The following is a 20,277-nucleotide window of genomic DNA, read 5'->3' as shown; positions in this document are numbered from 1 at the left end:
TCGTAAAAACACATGAGTTGCTTTCCGCGGACGTAATTGAAAACTATTCTACAGAATTTGTGTAGTATAACAAATTGTATACATGCATTCGAGCTGTCAAAAACTGATATCGTTTTGAAGAGTACGAATATTTGGCGTATGTATTGTAAAGTTCTTGCTAAAGTTTTAGATCGGTTCGCCTTTGTGACAATCAACCGAAACGCTTTATTGTTTTATGCTACATTCTAAACTTTATAAGCTTCTCCAATTCTAATATAATTTTCCAGATTGAGCCACGTATATGATCACTTATGTACACAAATCTAACATGTGCTATCCCTTGAGACAAAATCCTGTTTGTGCATGCGTGACTCGTCACTACGTATATGTGAATGACATATGACACTTGTCACGTGAGGAATTGAAACAAATATTTTTTAACGTCCCTGGGGTATAACCGTCTACCAAATAACCCTAACTATTTCTTTTTCATAGATTCAAACGTAAAGCAATACAGACTTCATTACTAATATTGTTATGTTACTGGTGGTCACAGTGTTGAGAAGAACAGCCAAGAAACTAGCTAGGAACTTCTGTATCAAGACTAGAATATTATTATTAACCTGAATAGTTATATCGTGATGGTTTCAATGGGTTTTAGCCTTTTCATGGCAGCGCAGTTCGTATTAGTAAAACAATAAATTAAATAAATTTTATTAGCACCGAAAATTCTTTAAACCTTTCACTATACGTTAATCCACTTGGTCGATTTGAAGTCTTACTTCGTACTGAGACCTGTACCAAATCCACCAACCTAAAGCGTGTCGTGTAGCAGCTGATACAATCCAACAGTAGTAACATACCTGTAAAAAACGATTGGTCGTAAACAATGCTGTGATAATGGTGATGTGATGATCAATAATTCATCAAGGACAAGGGTGAGTGGAGGTAATTGTGTGTCACTAACATGACATCTAGAAATGTAGAGCGCGAAACTAAAGACCATTTGTGAGAAAGTTGATCAAAAGACGCAACGTTCCGTTCGATTTTGATGACTCTGCATTTCTTCCATCACGCGTTGATACGTGAAGTTATACGTCTATTTGACCAATGACAAGCAAAGAAACATCGTCTTTTATCTTTGAATTTACATTATCTTAAAGAATGTTCATATTAAAGATTTCTTAACTTTATTAATAATTAACTTATATTACACATTATTGTATCTACGCCATTGGAGTTAATAAGATATTATAATAGTTTCAACAAAAACGCAGTAATATTACACCACTTATAAAAAAGTAAATATAGTTACTTTACAATTATTAGGTCATAGGACGGACACATTTTTTTTAAATGTAATAGCAGGCAAATGGGCAGGAGGCTCACCTGATGTGAAGCGATACCGCCGCCCATGGAGCCTTCTGGCAATCTCACATAGCCAGAAGGCTCGCAAGTGCGTTGCCGGCCTTTCAAGAATTGGTACGCTCTTTTCTTGAAGGACCCTAAGTCGAATTGGTTCGGAAATACTTCAGTGGGCAGCTGGTTCCACATAGTGGTGGTGCGCGGCAAAAACTGCCTTAGAAAACGCTCAGTTGTGGAACGACGGACGTCCAGGTGATACGGGTATCCGTATGTGTATACATATTTGCATATAAGTATATGAGAATCAAACTCTGCAATTTTTGTATCTATTAGCGGTTTGCCCAATTATTCTCCAACAAGTGCGCGTGTTGCGTATGTAGAAGTTCATTGGTAGACAACTAGAGATTTACCCCCACATCTCTGGGTTTATCCTTATAACGGTTGTTACAAGATGGAAGAATACTTCAATACGATGACTTTGATCAACCGCACCATTATTGGATTACGATAAAATTTCAGTCGTTGAGCTGACAACTGCTCGGCAATGGTATAAAGAATATGGTATGCCATGTTTTTTTTAAATATATACTGGAGTCTTTAGTTAGTTTCGCTGTGAATAATATTTACGCCATGTTTTTGACAATTAAGCCATTTTTTAAATTTAATAAACTTCTAACAGAAAAGTTACTAACTTTCTTACGTGTACAGATTTCTATAAATTAACATCATGGCTAAGTCATAAATAGGTAGTATTTTTTTAATGGAATTTCTTAATAGGCGATGAAAAAAAATTACCGTCTAATTTTTGGTTACGCATCACATTTTTCCGTTACGCGCCATCTTTTTCTTGTCCCTACCACGGTTGATTCGAAGAGATTCGAAGCCATTAATAACAAAAATATATAATAACGATAACAATAATAGTAATAAGTCTATTACAATTAATGAAATTCTGAAATAATCTCAGTAATAAGGCAAAATGAAATAATTGTATATGTATTCACGACGTCTATGATAATAAAAGCCTTTTGTTAAACTTTATCTAATTTAACTTTATTTAACCAATTTCTGTAAAGTTGCATATAGATCATTTTTCAAAAAATAAGGCCACAAAGAAGTTTCACTTCTTACGTGTGCAAACTAGGACTAGCACACATGTTTGTATTGTAAAAAACAATATTAAGTTTATTTAAATCTGGACTTAATGCGTCATCTTCAAGTTACTTATTTATAGTACATATTTTTTTAACACGGTAATATAGTTGGGTGTAAAAATAATTTTGAAATTCATTAACATTTTTGAACGGAAATAATTTGAAATGTTAATAAATTTATATATATTAAAATACCATATAGTTATATTCTATATCACAGCTATTCTGGCAATTAATGGCCAAAGAAATTCACTATGAAACCAGTTAATTAATTATCCTAAAGACAATGAAACAGTTACTATAAATTTGAAAAAGCAGTTACATTTGCCACTGAAGTAGGTATTATAAAACTTTATGTTTGCGAATAAAACTGAATATTTCACTCGCCTCGTCAAATGAATCTACATATTTTTACAACTAAACGACATATGTTTACATAGTCTAGATATAATTTATATAATTCACTACAAAATGGCTTAAGTCTCTTAACTCTTGATTATTAATTCTAAGTAACGAAATCTAGGACGTGGAGGCCGTAGCATCGAGCCCTACCCGGTACCCATTATTCATTTGCAATTCATGTCTCATCAACTGTATATACTTTGCCCAAGTTAGGACTTAGTCGAAGTTAGTGAAACCCCTCAAAGGATACACACCGACAAAAAAGTGTCCATGGCCTGCAATGGCTCGTTTGATAACTGTTATATATAAAAAAATTATGTATTTCAAATAAATCTAATTCAACAGCAACAACAACACAATGTCGGGAAAGGAAATAGCTAATTTAAATACAACTTTTTACGGATATAAACGCGATTTTATTAACATTATTTACAGCAGTAGTGGTCAACAGCGGTTTTTTAGCACTTGATTAAACCGAAATACTAAAAATGTTATTACCACAGTTGTGATCCAGATATTGAACAAAGTATGTCCATTGAAACATTGAAATTTTAAAGTCTGTTCATCGGTTTCTCAAAACATTAACAACAGTTTAATCAGACATTATTATTTTTAATTTTAATAGGATTTATAAAAACTACGAAATATTTTAATAGAATCAATTCAATCATTTTAACTTATGCCTTGAAATTAAAAATATAGTTCTGTGTTTAATGTTCATATTAATCAGCGTACTATTTACAAATTATCTTATATCTAAGTTTCGCTTACTAAAATTACTTGCTAGCGCGTGAAGTAAATGAAATAAATGAATCCATGGCGCTACAACATTTTTAGGTCTGGGCCTCAGATTTCTGTATCTGTTTCATGATCGTTTGTAAATTGAATAGGCAAGTAAGTGATCAGCCTTCTGTGCCTGACACACACCGACTTTTTGGGTCTAAGGCAAGCCGGTTTCCTAACGATGTTATCCTTCACCGTTCGAGCTAATGTTAAATGCGCACATAGAAATAAAATCCATTGGTGCATAGCCGGGGATCAAACCTACGACCTCAGGGATGAGAGTCGCACGCTGAAGCCACTAGGCCAGCACTGCTGTGTGCTGCTCATTATCTCGCTGAAACCGGTATTTTCTATCTATACAAAATAATATTATTTATTTGATTAAATAGATATTTATATTGTTTAGTTATTTCAGGTAGTAATTAATTAAATATATAATGGCACTTACAAGGGTCATGCAAGCTAACACAAACGTAGAAGCTAAAGGCCAAGGTGTGACGTGAGCCTCCTGCGTCATTAGGCCAGCTAACGTGCGACCAGACAACCAAGCGGCAAGTACAGCAAGTATGTACTTGCGTATGTATTGTAAAGTTCTTGCTAAAGTTTTAGATCGGTTCGCCTTTGTGACAATCAACCGAAACGCTTTATTGTTTTATGCTACATTATAAACTTTATAAGCTTCTCCAATTCTAATATAATTTTCCAGATCGAGCCACGTATATGATCACTTATGTACACAAATCTAACATGTGCTATCCCTTGAGATAAAATCCTGTTTGTGCAGGCGTGACTCGTCACTACGTATATTTGAATGACATATGACACTTGTCACGTGAGGAATTGAAACAAATATTTTTTAACGTCCCTGGGGTATAACCGTCTACCAAATAACCCTAACTATTTCTTTTTCATAGATTCAAACGTAAAGCAATACAGACTTCATTACTAATATTGAGATGTTACTGGTGGTCACAGTGTTGAGAAGAACAGCCAAGAAACTAGCTAGGAACTTCTGTATCAAGACTAGAATATTATTATTAACCTGAATAGTTATATCGTGATGGTTTCAATGGGTTTTAGCCTTTTCATGGCAGCGCAGTTCGTATTAGTAAAACAATAAATTAAATAAATTTTATTAGCACCGAAAATTCTTTAAACCTTTCACTATACATTAATCCACTGGGTCGATTTGAAGTCTTACTTCGTACTGAGATCTGTACCAAATCCACCAACCTAAAGCGTGTCGCGTAGCAGCTGATACAATCCAACAGTAGTAACATACCTGTAAAAAATAATTGGTCGTAAACAATACTGTGATAATGGTGATGTGATGATCAATAATTCATCAAGGACAAGGGTGAGTGGAGGTAATTGAGTGTCACTAACATGACATCTAGAAATGTAGAGCGCGAAACTAAAGACCATTTGTGAGAAAGTTGATCAAAAGACGCAACGTTCCGTTCGATTTTGATGACTCTGCATTTCTTCCATCACGCGTTGATACGTGAAGTTATACGTCTATTTGACCAATGACAAGCAAAGAAACATCGTCTTTTATCTTTGAATTTACATTATCTTAAAGAATGTTCATATTAAAGATTTCTTAACTTTATTAATAATTAACTTATATTACACATTATTGTATCTACGCCATTGGAGTTAATAAAACATTATAATAGTTTCAACAAAAACGCAGTAATATTACACCACTTATAAAAAAGTAAATATAGTTACTTTACAATTATTAGGTCATAGGACGGACACATTTTTTTTAAATGTAATAGCAGGCAAATGGGCAGGAGGCTCACCTGATGTGAAGCGATACCGCCGCCCATGGAGCCTTCTGGCAATCTCACATAGCCAGAAGGCTCGCAAGTGCGTTGCCGGCCTTTCAAGAATTGGTACGCTCTTTTCTTGAAGGACCCTAAGTCGAATTGGTTCGGAAATACTTCAGTGGGCAGCTGGTTCCACATAGTGGTGGTGCGCGGCAAAAACTGCCTTAGAAAACGCTCAGTTGTGGAACGACGGACGTCCAGGTGATACAGGTATCCGTATATGTATACATATTTGCATATAAGTATATAAGAATCAAACTCTGCAATTTTTGTATCTATTAGCGGTTTGCCCAATTATTCTCCAACAAGTGCGCGTGTTGCGTATGTAGAAGTTCATTGGTAGACAACTAGAGATTTACCCCACATCTCTGGGTTTATCCTTATAACGGTTGTTACAAGATGGAAGAATACTTCAATACGATGACTTTGATCAACCGCACCATTATTGGATTACGATAAAATTTCAGTCGTTGAGCTGACAACTGCTCGGCAATGGTATAAAGAATATGGTATGCCATGTTTTTTTAAAATATATACTGGAGTCTTTAGTTAGTTTCGCTGTGAATAATATTTACGCCATGTTTTTGACAATTAAGCCATTTTTTTAAATTTAATAAACTTCTAACAGAAAAGTTACTAACTTTCTTACGTGTACAGATTTCTATAAATTAACATCATGGCTAAGTCATAAATAGGTAGTATTTTTTAAATGGAATTTCTTAATAGGCGATGAAAAAAAATTACCGTCTAATTTTTGGTTACGCATCACATTTTTCCGTTACGCGCCATCTTTTTCTTGTCCCTACCACGGTTGATTCGAAGAGATTCGAAGCCATTAATAACAAAAATATATAATAACGATAACAATAATAGTAATAAGTCTATTACAATTAATGAAATTCTGAAATAATCTTAGTAATAAGGCAAAATGAAATAATTGTATATGTATTCACGACGTCTATGATAATAAAAGCCTTTTGTTAAACTTTATCTAATTTAACTTTATTTAACCAATTTCTGTAAAGTTGCATATAGTAGATCATTTTTCAAAAAATAAGGCCACAAAGAAGTTTCACTTCTTACGTGTGCAAACTAGGACTAGCACACATGTTTGTATTGTAAAAAACAATATTAAGTTTATTTAAATCTGGACTTAATGCGTCATCTTCAAGTTACTTATTTATAGTACATATTTTTTTAACACGGTAATATAGTTGGGTGTAAAAATAATTTTGAAATTCATTAACATTTTTGAACGGAAATAATTTGAAATGTTAATAAATTTATATATATTAAAATACCATATAGTTATATTCTATATCACAGCTATTCTGGCAATTAATGACCAAAGAAATTCACTATGAAACCAGTTAATTAATTATCCTAAAGACAATGAAACAGTTACTATAAATTTGAAAAAGCAGTTACATTTGCCACTGAAGTAGGTATTATAAAACTTTATGTTTGCGAATAAAACTGAATATTTCACTCGCCTCGCCAAATGAATCTACATATTTTTACAACTAAACGACATATGTTTACATAGTCTAGATATAATTTATATAATTCACTACAAAATGGCTTAAGTCTCTTAACTCTTGATTATTAATTCTAAGTAACGAAATCTAGGACGTGGAGGCCGTAGCATCGAGCCCTACCCGGTACCCATTATTCATTTGCAATTCATGTCTCATCAACTGTATATACTTTGCCGAAGTTAGGACTTAGTCGAAGTTAGTGAAACCCCTCAAAGGATACACACCGACAAAAAAGTGTCCATGGCCTGCAATGGCTCGTTTGATAACTGTTATATATAAAAAAATAATGTAATAAATTTCAAATAAATCTAATTCAACAGCAACAACAACACAATGTCGGGAAAGGAAATAGCTAATTTAAATACAACTTTTTACGGATATAAACGCGATTTTATTAACATTATTTACAGCAGTAGTGGTCAACAGCGGTTTTTTAGCACTTGATTAAACCGAAATACTAAAAATGTTATTACCACAGTTGTGATCCAGATATTGAACAAAGTATGTCCATTGAAACATTGAAATTTTAAAGTATGTTCATCGGTTTCTCAAAACATTAACAACAGTTTAATCAGACATTATTATTTTTAATTTTAATAGGATTTATAAAAACTACGAAATATTTTAATAGAATCAATTCAATCATTTTAACTTATGCCTTGAAATTAAAAATATAGTTCTGTGTTTAATGTTCATATTATTCAGCGTACTATTTACAAATTATCTTATATCTAAGTTTCGCTTACTAAAATTACTTGCTAGCGCGTGAAGTAAATGAAATAAATGAATCCATGGCGCTACAACATTTTTAGGTCTGGGCCTCAGATTTCTGTATCTGTTTCATGATCGTTTGTAAATTGAATAGGCAAGTAAGTGATCAGCCTTCTGTGCCTGACACACACCGACTTTTTGGGTCTAAGGCAAGCCGGTTTCCTAACGATGTTATCCTTCACCGTTCGAGCTAATGTTAAATGCGCACATAGAAATAAAATCCATTGGTACATAGCCGGGGATCAAACCTACGACCTCAGGGATGAGAGTCGCACGCTGAAGCCACTAGGCCAACACTGCTGTGTGCTGCTCATTATCTCGCTGAAACCGGTATTTTCTATCTATACAAAATAATATTATTTATTTGATTAAATAGATATTTATATTGTTTAGTTATTTCAGGTAGTAATTAATTAAATATATAATGGCACTTACAAGGGTCATGCAAGCTAACACAAACGTAGAAGCTAAAGGCCAAGGTGTGACGTGAGCCTCCTGCGTCATTAGGCCAGCTAACGTGCGACCAGACAACCAAGCGGCAAGTACAGCAAGCGGTGACATCAGCATTATACCCAGACTATCCACCATTAACTGAAAATAATATGTATTGTAGTACCATGTTTGATAATCTGTGGATTCGAGCTAAATTCGACATTCAAATAATTGCCGAAAGCCCTGGTAATTTAATTTCAAATTCAGTCATTTGTTTTTTGATAGTGTTTTGTTTTTGTTAAAGTGTGGTATTTGGCGCCATTGATTAACTGAAAATTCGTACAATTCAAATAGGAGTTCGTGAAAATTCCGTAGCGAAAACAACACAAAACATTAACTGCGTGTAAGGGCCTAACATTGCTTCACAACACGGTCCATTATTGATTCAATCGTTTTAAATTTAGAAAATTTGAGGTGAAGTACGAGCCTCGCGGTCGGCCGGTAACCATATTCGACGAATTAAAGGTGATAGATAGTGAAAGCGGGTCCAACTCAATCTTGCAGAGCTGGCAGAGGTCCATTGCCAATGGCACATGGACCTCTGCCTTATGCCCTTCCCCATTACTTCTCCACGATAACGCGCGAGCTTTAACTTCACGACAGAACATCGCAAAACTACAAAAGTTACAGCTGGAGACTCTTCGTTACCCACCGAACTCACCAGACTGCCCCAACAGTATCAAAAATACTTTATTTTTATAAAAATAACAGGAAAAACATTTAAGCACAAAAAGTTTTCGCTGACTTCATCGCCTCCCACTGGACAGACTTCTACAGTAAATTAATAACCAAACTCCATCAATATGGTGAAACTATATAGATTATTTGGGCTGAAATAAGAATAATACCAAAAATTTTATATTTTAAAACTTTCATACAAAGTCCAATTTCATAGGTAAATACCTAATATAGGGACATAATACGTTATATTCATCGTTAAGTTTATAATATTATAAATAACTCAGTTGGACTCCGTTATGATTAAGTTTGTTTATGATTAATTAATACACAGCAAATTTCTAAGTGAACCGCTTATCCAATCTATTGTACTATAAACAAAAGACTTTATGATCGTCAAAACTATAATATGTATTTATTTGTTAAGGATATATTGTTGTGTGTGAGATGTTTACGCTTAGGTTATAATAGTGTAGGTACTGTATACTAAAAATCAATAGAATGTGTAAAAAATAGAGGACCTTTCGGGTAACCTAACTATATACCTAACAAAATTTATTGTTCAATTATTTGCATAGCTACTTAACATCATTTTTACGTTTGCAAGAAAAAAAAACTAAATACGTCTATAAATGAATATCTTACTAATATTTGGAACCGATTGAACCAGATTGCTATTATAGGCCACACTATGAATGAAACCATAGAAATAGGCAATGGTCTACTAGAGGGCCGTTGTAAAACCCGTTGGATCATATTTTATTTTGAAATTGATATAAAAGTGGGTTTGTGATAATGTCAAACTAATTTCGTGTTTACCTTTTTTGTAAATTTTATTGAGATAAAGCATAGGGAAAATTAGGTAATGATGTGAGGAACCTAAGGCATAAGATTTTGGTTCGATCAAAATTTCATTAAGCATTATAATGTTTAGTGAGTATTTTAAGACACCACTTGGATATACAGTTTTCAACAATTTTTCAAAACTACACCTAAAAAATACGTTTAGAAAAATATTTTTTATTAAAATACACCCAATAGTTTTTTGAAAATACGTTTGAAAAGTCAGGGAATCTGCCTATAATCCCAAGAAATAAAATCAAACTAGGCTGGCTCAATCACTCAAATCTTTCTAAAAATATGGCAAATTGTATAAAACGGCAATCAAAACTGTCTGTGTAGCATATACAACTGTGTTTTGTTATTGTACTTGTAAATGTTTTTCTATAATTTCTTTTTAAAATACGATTTATTTGAAGTAGTCTATTAAGTATGAGGGTGTGCAATTATTTAAGCAATAACCGTATAAAATTCGTAACATTAGCACGTTTTTATATACATATCAGAATGAGCCTAGTAGACAAAGATTAGGACGGCTGATGGCGATGTGTGTATACTCGTAGAAAGTATATATTAAGTTTCTCATGTACATGAAAATACATTTCATTCTAAAGTTCTTTATACATTCAAATACCCACTTTAAGTAAAAAAAAAGATTTTAATAACTCGGTTTGGAAGTACGTCGTAACCGTCCATCATAATGTTTATATTGTTTTATTCAAATGAACCATTTTACACAGTGTGTAAGGGCATTTTAATATCTATTTAGTAGATTAAATAAAGTATATAAATAAGAATGAAGAGAAAAAAATATGAACTAATTATGACCAAATATCGGTATTTATCATTCATAGTATTCTAAACCTGCCGCAAATACTCTATTGACTTTGAATAAAAATACCTACCTGTTTAGCGTTTTGACTCAATATCCACATCACAAGAGCTTTCATTATTCCATATCTATGGACACGTCGTGTTGAATATCTTGTTCCACAGAGTTCACATCTTGACTTGCCAGATTCCGTCAACCAGCGCTCGAGGCATTTGACGTGAACTCTTCCAACTGTCCCTCTGCAGGAACATGCAGATATCAGGCTTCCTAACTCTGAAGTCAATGATTCTCCACCGTGGCATATTCTACACATATCATCCATTGAATAATTACTAGGCCTCTCTTGTTCTTCCACGTTCTCAATCACGTCGGCTTCTACTTTAAGTACTGCTTGAGCTACTTCTACTTCTGCTGTTTCTTCTTCATTCCAGTCAATAGAACTACCTATAGATCGTTTATTACCTTCGACTTTATCAATTACAAGTGGTTTGCGTTTTGGGCTCCTAACTTTGATTCTATGCTGCCGTGGATGTTTGTCACGACGCGATTGAAACTTCTCTCTTGTATGCTTCATATCTACGTCATGTTCTTTACTTTCAAGGAATTTGTTAGATATGTTTCCATCTGCTGCACTAAGAATATTAAACAAGTCGATATTGCTGGAACTGGCTGTGACATCTTTATCATTAGTTGCGAATTCCTTTTTGTATGCGGTGGTCGAAATGGTATTTTCGCATTCAACAACCATTTCAAGAATTGAGGAGCGTTTTGAAGTGTTAGGCCGCGACTTGTTTTTATTCTTATTGGCTCCATCGTCAGTATCGGATGCACTGAAAAACAAAATAAATTAAATATGATTTTTCTACATACACACAGTCGTACTTAACCTATTAATTACCGGACTTGTGTGCCATTTTGTGACTTTGTCGTTTCACGATTTTTTATTTCATTTTGAACGGAAAATTTTCGTCGCCTTGAGTTCGGCATTATTGTTTAAGTTTTACTTAGAATTTTTGGTGATTTTATATGAATTTTGTTTAAAAAACTCTCTAGTACATTTTCGGTGCTCTGACACTTTGTTTTGACATTGAAAAGTCTTGTATTTTACTTTTTCATAAGTGTCATAACTATATAAATCTATTTGGCTTATACTAACAATCAATAAATGGTCCGTCATTATTTGTCACTATTAATTGAAGCCGTCTTCTTAAATAGAAGAAATTTATTATAGATATCATTGCCTCGTAACGATAATTACGTGTCAGTTGTGTCAAGTAGAACTTTTACGATGTTCTCAAATATACTAGGGCTGTTCAATAAAAGGTGATAATGAGTATTCTACAGTTATCTTTTATTAAATATTATTTATTTTTCAACTTAGTCACCACTCAGGTGTTTACACGTTTTTTTCATTCATACACTTTGTACATCTTTTTTCTAAAGCTGTACTCTTCCTCATCATTTAAAAATGTACCGCGATGACTACTGCGTATCTTAAAATTTATGGTCTCTGAGATGTTACTTCAACCGTAGAAAAGGGTAGAAATCACTATCAGTTAGGTCCAGTGAGTTTGGAAGATATTCCATCAATTAGAAAGCCAGCTTTTGTATGGCAGCCGTCCGAACTCTGGAATTTGGGGTACTGGAACTATGTTGGTGAATCAAAACAACTTTAGCCTCGCCGATCCTTGAATATTTGCTAATACAACTTTGTTAAGGTCCTGCGTAGAAAATCCCCCTATTAGTGACTCCATGATTAAGATATTCAATCATTACCATTCGGTGGCTTTATCAGAAAAAAAACTCTATGAAATTTATAGTCTAGATTGATTCTGCGCGTTAAAATGCATTGTTCGCATCCAGCGTACTGACACTTTTTTCACAACATTGAGCAAAGAAAAACATGGATGTTCTTTTTTGCTTCACCTCAACGCGTAACTATTGAAAATGGAGAAACATGAACCCCTATGTAGATCTCAAGTAGGCTCTAAGCTCTTAGCCTACCAACTCTGTACTAAAAAAAATTTAAGCGGAGATATTTTATCAACTTCATTTTTATCCGTTTTTAGGAACAGACTCCGACACGACGCAATGAAATGCACGAAGCAAACTTTTTTATTATTATTATTATATTATCATTTCTGGGCTATACCTTTTTTTCTTTCCAAAAAGAATGTATCGAATTATCTCTATTTATCGAACACCCACATATTGATTCTCGAGCCGATCTTTTTACAAATTTTGCCATTGTAAACAATCTTTAAAATGCACTAAGCTAGTTTATCTACAACAACAAACGAAATTGATAACATCGACCTGTAAAATTTAGTTCCAAAAATCACGGCGGGACTTCTATTCTAAAAATGACTACCTGATATGTATATATTATATATATTATATGTAGTATTAGTATTAATATTATAACAATCAAAGATTTGTATTTTAGCAGGTTTGCAACGAATGCAGTCATAAGCTACTGGACTGTTTCCAAAATATCTTTCACCATTAGAGTGAATATTATCCATCGGAAATAATTAAATATAATACCCGCTTATAATACCACATTTTTATAAATATTTTTACGCTTACAGTATTTTCAGTTATACCATAGAAAATAACATTTATATTTTTAGATAAGCGCGTTTTTGCGCCACTATTACAGATCATAATTAGAAAATTAGTCAAAACGTTTCAGTGGTAAAAACAAGTTTACATTTACTTTCACAAAGGCTTAGACGTATGGAAATTGCTGAGGCATAAGTCAATAAAGCAATGATTACACAATAACATCGATTAATCGAATGTGTAGTAATGTGTTGAATAACTTAGAGGAGTTTATGGAAGCTTTGTCGAGATAAACATAATAAATTAAACGTGAGCAACGTTTAAGTATATATCTTATCACATACCTACAGGCATCTATACTTTGACCCTTCACCGTTTATATTTCAGTATGAAAGTGACTCCTATTCATGACGGGCGTTTGCTGCGACGGAGCTTTCGTATCGAACTTCGCTACGATCGTAGACTTAGTAGTTAATATTTTAACTTTAGTGAGCGAGTGTTTATTGTGTAGGAGTGATTGTGTATATTGCTTTTTATTTAATTCTACCAACATAGAAATTACAATTTAATTTAATTTAAAAATAAAAATTAAGGTACGTGATTTACCTATAATCATTATTTTCTTATTTTAATGGACTTGATGAGCTTAATAGTTATAGTAACTTATATTGTTTTAATTAATATTTTTTAAAGAAAATATCATTACATATTAGTAAATACAATTTTAAGTTGATTGATTAATGAAACTATTATTATTTTATTTTACATTTTTCAGCTTTGAAGACGGTGATATAAATTAAAAGTATTAGGTATTAGTATTTTTTTGACATCACTACTTCATTATTTCTTTAAATTGTTTTTAATAAGAACAAATGTAAAGTTATTATTCTATTGTATTTATTTGTTCGTGGCTTATTACTATTTATATATAGATTTCTACGTTAGTTTAAACAAATATGGTATGCAATAAATTCCCGGAAATAAAACAAAAGTAGGAATTTCACAAACCACAATTGCGTACATATATATGTGTATCTTGTGTTAAGTGTGCACTGCACATAATAGGCCTACTTCCTCATATGTAAATGTATCAAAGAAATATTTTTATTGTTTGCGCTTTAAGATGTTTTGTTAAAATTAAATTGCCATTTAATCCATATCTTCCAACTCCAATTCTAACAAGTTATTTTACTGCCTAACGATTAGATGCTCACTACTCTTGCGACATAAAGTTATTTACGTTAAGGACTTAGTATAACTTTAGAAGTTATTATACGAGTACTCGTAACTTCTAAACTCATACTTAACTGAGTATAAGCAAAAGTTTTTTTTTAAATCGTTTATTTGCAATAAACAGTATGTACAATATTTTTAACCTAAGTAATAATATTTATAATTAAAAACTTATAAATAGACAATTAAAACAAATTTAAAATGTTTGGCAGTGCACCTTCAATGCATTGCGCATGCATACCTATTCTTTAAGTAAGGAAAGCACCAGCTCCGAGTGTCAGATGCCAACATAAATCGTTAATTACTAAATTAATTAGTCAAACTTATAACTTATATATTCATTGCGCATGCATACCTATTCTTTGAGTAAGGAAAGCACCAGCTTTAAGTGTCAGATGCCAACATAAATCGTTAATTACTTAATTAATTAGTCAAACTTATAACTTATATATTACAGAAAAAGGCTGTTAAAAGCGTTTTATGAATAAAATTAGTTCTATTCTAACGTTGTAACTGGGGCACAGCTTTTAATCTGTAATTAAAGTTGTGCTTATAATATTAAAAAAGCGATAACTAATTCGTGGAGAATTAGTGATGCAGTTTAGAACAGTTAGAGGCCAAGTAGGAGTCCGGTGGTTTAAAGACTAATTATGTACATACTACGGCACGGCTAAAAGCTACAAATGAACTTATGTTACGTCTATGTAACTAATTTCCGAATTTTCATTCATAACATCTTTAATTGAACTAAATTAGCAGATGAAACACTGTAATCCGGACAAATTAAAAATTCCAAACACGATATACACGAGTTTACAAATGAGAAATCCAAACATTTGATACCAAATTCACATTCAGGTTATCCCAGAAAGCGAAGGCTATGGAATTAATTGCTAAATAGAACGTGACTGAGAATTTTGATATTCCTGGAAAATAACTTTGTTATTCAAACACATTTGTCGAATATGAATGAAATTTCATTCAATTTTGTTCTTTTAATATTCTCACGTCGCCAAAGATCAACGGATTTTGTACGTAATACGGAATTACAATTGCAACCTACGTAATAACAGATTCCTACACGATAAATTACTATATCTATACCATTTATCATTTGCCTACTTTTGACTAGTTAATAGACAATGACGTTAATTACGATAATTGTATCCTCAATACAGAGGATTGCCTAAGATGTTATGCTAGCAAACCCCGGCTTACTAACTAAGTATTAGTATAAAATAACAAACAAACGCAGTACGTATTAAAGAGACAAAAATGTAGAACTGTACGACATAATAACAGTTTAGAGGGCTTGCATGAAGTGCTGAAACTTATATTATAATATCATAAATTGGAGACCTATTGGAAAATATATAATATATTAAAGGAATATATGAAAAGGAAAGTCCTTTCATTACTTTAAATGAATTAATATGAAAAAAAATTTATTACATTACGTTGGCGTATTACATGATGAAATGTATTTAATTAATTCCATATTTTATTATCTTGTGACAACGCTGATAAAATTGAACGAACCACATTATTGGCGTCGTCATATGCTGAATAAGGCGTAAAACCTTTGTAATTAATCAGTCTTTTTTGTTGGTTTGCGTATAAAATAAGATACACTATACATTTACTGCCAACCTTCAAATGTCTTGTCTTCTTAAGCTGTCGGCTGCAAAATTCAATGATTATATTATCACCTATGTTACATTTATTTATTTGTATATTATTGTAATCGAATATTATTTATTGATTTTGAAACTATTTTTATCCGGCATAAGAGGGCTTTTCGTGCAATCTATAATTTAAAATGTAGGGAATCTCTGAGAGATAATTTCAATGAAATTAATATACTAACCTTTCCCTTGCAATATATTTATAAAAATATTATGTATGTATACAAAAATAGTGATAAGTTTACCAAAATGTAACATGGGCATAATGGTAATACTCGGAACAAACACAAGCTGCAATTTCCGCGTACTAGACTATCTAAATTTAGTAATTCCTTTTTTGGGAAAGTTATACTTTTCTGTAATAAAATCCCAGAGGCTCTTTTATATCCTGCCTCTTAATAAATTTATGAAATGTATTAAAGAAAGCTATGTAAAAAGGCTTACTATAAAGTTAACGATTATCTAATTGATAAAAGGGTCTAGAACTAGTGCTGGACAGGCTGCTTCTAATTAATTTGCGATATTTGTTTTTAAATAAGTGTTGTCATTTTTATGATGATTTGCTATTTTAAAAGAGTGCCGGAGTTTTTTACGCCGGCGTTTTCTCTCGGGCTACACTGTCTTCTTTGCCGATGAGTAGGGATGTCTAACGATTCAAATTAAATCGAAATGTGTCCGAATAATGACGTGGAATAAGTGATACTTGTATCTTATAATAATAATAATAAAAGCCTTTATTGCTGTAGTTTCATAAGGAACGTGAAATATTAAAAAAATAATACTAAAAAAAAAAATTAGTACTAATAATTAATCGGCAAGCCGGTTGGTTTTCTTTAAACAACTTGTCGTTGGACATAGGCCTCCTCTAAGGACTTCCACTGTTCTCTGGTTCTAGCTATACGCATCCACATAGGACCAGCTACTCTTAGCACATCATCTTCCCATCTCTTTATTTGTCTTACTCGTTTTCTTTGTTATAGCGAGGAAGCCATTCCATCATTTTCTTAGAACATTTATCTTTATCTTCTTTCATAATGTGTCCTGTCCATTTCCATTTCAATATTTTACTAGAAGTAACAGCATTTGAAACTTTATCATGTCCTTTATTTCTTCTAGTTTTACCCTATTATTCAATTTCAGACCTAGAACACTCCTTTCGATTGTATCTTATATTTCATAATAAACAAATTTTTTTTAATCGTCTCCAAAATTTATGTATTCGGTCTTAGAAAGTACGACCATATATCAGCGTTCCGTAAGCAGCTAGGCAGATTACCCATTCGTCAGCGACGTGATGCTCACGTTCTCCATCTCTTATATTCCATCCTGTTCAATCCTTAAACTCCTTCCTATCTCAAAAATTATTTTTAATTCTTGGGAGCCCATAGCTATTAGCTTACTTTTTTCTGAAAACTATATCTTTAAGATCCCATCTCATAACTTTTCCTCACTTGGCGAATCTTTTGAGGTCTTTGCAGAGAGACTATGAAATTCATTTCCCGTCCCTATTCGATTAGCCCTTTATCTATCTTCCGTTAAATCTTTAGTGTACAATTACCTGCCCACATCATATCCCTAAGTTTATGAAAGTTGTATACCAACGGATGTGAAAATATAAAATTATCGTGATTCATGAATACCTTATCTTTTTCATGTATCCTTTTTTGTTCCTTTTTTAATATTGTCCTGATTACTGTTTACATAAGTTTTAATTGCTTTGTTTTTTTGCACTTCTTGCTTATCTTATCTACATTTTTTTCTCACAGTGGTTGCCGCCAGGCCGCTAAGGCCGCCAGCTGCATTTCCATTCAATTATGTCAATTGTATTATATTTCTGCAATAAAGTGTTAATAAATAAATAACAAATAATATAAAAATTATAAGAGATGTAACCGGCGGTTTTATCGCTAAAAAGCGATCACTTCCAGGCAATTCTAGTAAGATAAAAAACTAAAAAATAAATAGTAAGGGTAAACAACAAAAACAAAATTACAAGTACATTGAATTAATTTAGAATTACCAAACTTAATGTAAAATAATACAAAAAAATAAACTAAAAAGCTAATCTCACGGATTCGTGAATTGCAATACAAAAGATTGTGCGATTGTGCAGGATAGGATATTGTTAAGAAATGTTTACGTAGAAGAATTTTAAAAGAGGTTATTGAGGTAGACAATCGTATGGAGTCGGGCAGCGTATTCCAAAACTAAGTGGAGGAATCCTAAACAAATTGCTTTAAAAGGTTATGCTATGAGATGGAATTTCCAAAAAACAACCATTATAGGAGCGTAACATATACGAGTAGTTATCACTTCTTCAATTAAAAACAAATCAAGAATAAATTAACATCTAAGTCTTTTTCCAACAAATTATTAATAATGCGATCTTTATAAAGTCAGTGTATGTAAACCATGTATGGTGTACCGATTGTTGAGATGCCATATTTTTGAGCGAAAAGCGCCCGTGTACGGTGTTTCCTTATCTAAGTTTGTACGGTTTCTATGCTGAGTCGTTATTTGATACTTGCAGTCCCAGTCTCTCTAACATTTCCGTAATATGAATGTACTCTATTTGTATCCCACAAGAAATAATGCTAAATACATATTCGGGTAAAACCGGTAATTATTTTGATTTCTTGAAAATGTTAGATTTTAAACAATTATAAATGTGTTATGAGCATAATAGCACTTATCAATATAAAAAGAATCTGTATAAATTTATATCAAAACGGTCATTACTAAATATTCAGACACGTTAATTATTCATTTGAGTGTCTTTAATCACAGGTCAGTTAGTGTGTGATTGAATACATAATGTTAAGATTTAGTTATGTAGGAATTGTATTGTGAAATGTAAGTATTGATATAGTTACAATACAGAAATTAAAGAGAGATCTATTTATAATTAAATTAAATCTTTAAATAATTTCTGTGTCACTTATATGTATATAGTGCAAAATCATCTGTATCTTGAGCATACCCCACATACACATCTTAACGTAGTTACCCCCACTTTTACACCAACACACACGTGTTGTTCTCACGAGGATCTAAGTGCGTGCTCTTATTTCACCATGCCTCCTGCTGATAGAGGCTATTTGACAGTCTGAGACAACTATTTGTTTTATTATTTACTTAAGATGTCATGTGGAACATGGTGTAATGGTTGCAGCTCCTTACAAACGTTGTGTAATACAAAAACAACCTAGGCAATTAAAAATAATGGCGTAGAGTTTATTGTCAATTCTTCTCTTCCGTGCTACGCCCTTGATTTGAGAACTGGCAGTAAATTTAAAATTAGAAGCATTTAATGTATATTTTCTTTTTTTTTTACGTCCATAAGTGTACGTTATTACCTATATGTGTTAGTGGTAGTTGATTTAGTTCTTAGGGTAGGATATTAAACACTTCAATGATGACTTAATTCACTATAATTTACTTCACTGATTTTACGTGAACTGTGTAACTTCAAACTTGTGCAAAGAGAAGGCCTTTGCGCATGTGTCACAACCTCTTTTATAATCACAACTCCCTCCTCCGACTAGATCCCACTTCGGGAAGATGGTCGAGTCAATTCGTAACAACTCGTAAACAACCCAACGAGTCAAATGAATAACTATTGCACATGCGCACTTGTAGCAAGATTCTTAAGAATATGTTTCATAAAAATGTTTAGAATTTAATTAAATAAATATTAGAAGCTAACATATGAATAAATGATTTTTGACTTTTGACTATCAATTTCTGGCTATGTTGGTGTAATTGTTAGTTATTATATATATTTTTTGTTAGCTGTAGGATTACAAAATAAATATAAACCTGTAAAAGGCGGAACACTAGTCTGTCTTATGTCTGTTGGTGTGATGTGACTAAATGCAACGTATAAATCGTATGTAGAAACTTGTTAACTCCATTCTACAGGAATTGAGGGTTGCTTTGATTTGGTTGATTACTATTCGTTTTATAATAAAATCCTTTTTAGGTCTGGACCTAAGATTTCTGTATCTGTTCCGTGATCATTTTTTAATCTAATAGGCAAGTAGGTGATCACTCTTCTGTGCCTGCGCACACCGTCGACTTTTTAGGTTGGGCAAGCCGGATTTCTTACGATGTTTTCCTTCACCG

At 32.5% G+C, this 20,277-nt stretch overlaps 1 protein-coding gene across 3 annotated transcripts; it reads right to left on the bottom strand.

Moving 5' to 3' along the window:
- Window positions 1–679: 679 nt before the first annotated feature.
- On the bottom strand, window positions 680–11,758 carry LOC123710935. 3 transcript variants are annotated; one of them, XM_045663273.1, is made up of 5 exons: window positions 11,568–11,758; window positions 10,743–11,499; window positions 8,360–8,418; window positions 4,132–4,228; window positions 680–842 (listed from the first exon to the last, which is right to left on the bottom strand). In XM_045663273.1, exons 1-5 carry the CDS (start codon window positions 11,654–11,656, stop codon window positions 732–734), a joined length of 1,113 nt encoding a protein of 370 aa, XP_045519229.1. In that variant the 5' UTR covers window positions 11,657–11,758; the 3' UTR covers window positions 680–731. The 3 variants fall into 3 exon arrangements, with proteins under 3 accessions (XP_045519229.1, XP_045519230.1, XP_045519228.1); XM_045663274.1 differs by lacking the exon at window positions 4,132–4,228 and having other exon boundaries at window positions 8,263–8,418; XM_045663272.1 differs by lacking the exons at window positions 680–842; window positions 4,132–4,228 and adding an exon at window positions 4,793–4,965 and having other exon boundaries at window positions 8,263–8,418.
- Between the last annotated feature and the right edge of the window lie 8,519 nt (window positions 11,759–20,277).

Source organism: Pieris brassicae, chromosome 6, assembly GCF_905147105.1.
Source record: "Pieris brassicae chromosome 6, ilPieBrab1.1, whole genome shotgun sequence".
Classification (NCBI taxonomy): domain Eukaryota; kingdom Metazoa; phylum Arthropoda; class Insecta; order Lepidoptera; family Pieridae; genus Pieris; species Pieris brassicae.
Note: the sequence above shows the minus strand (reverse complement) of the source record. Positions and strands in the feature narration are given on the sequence as shown.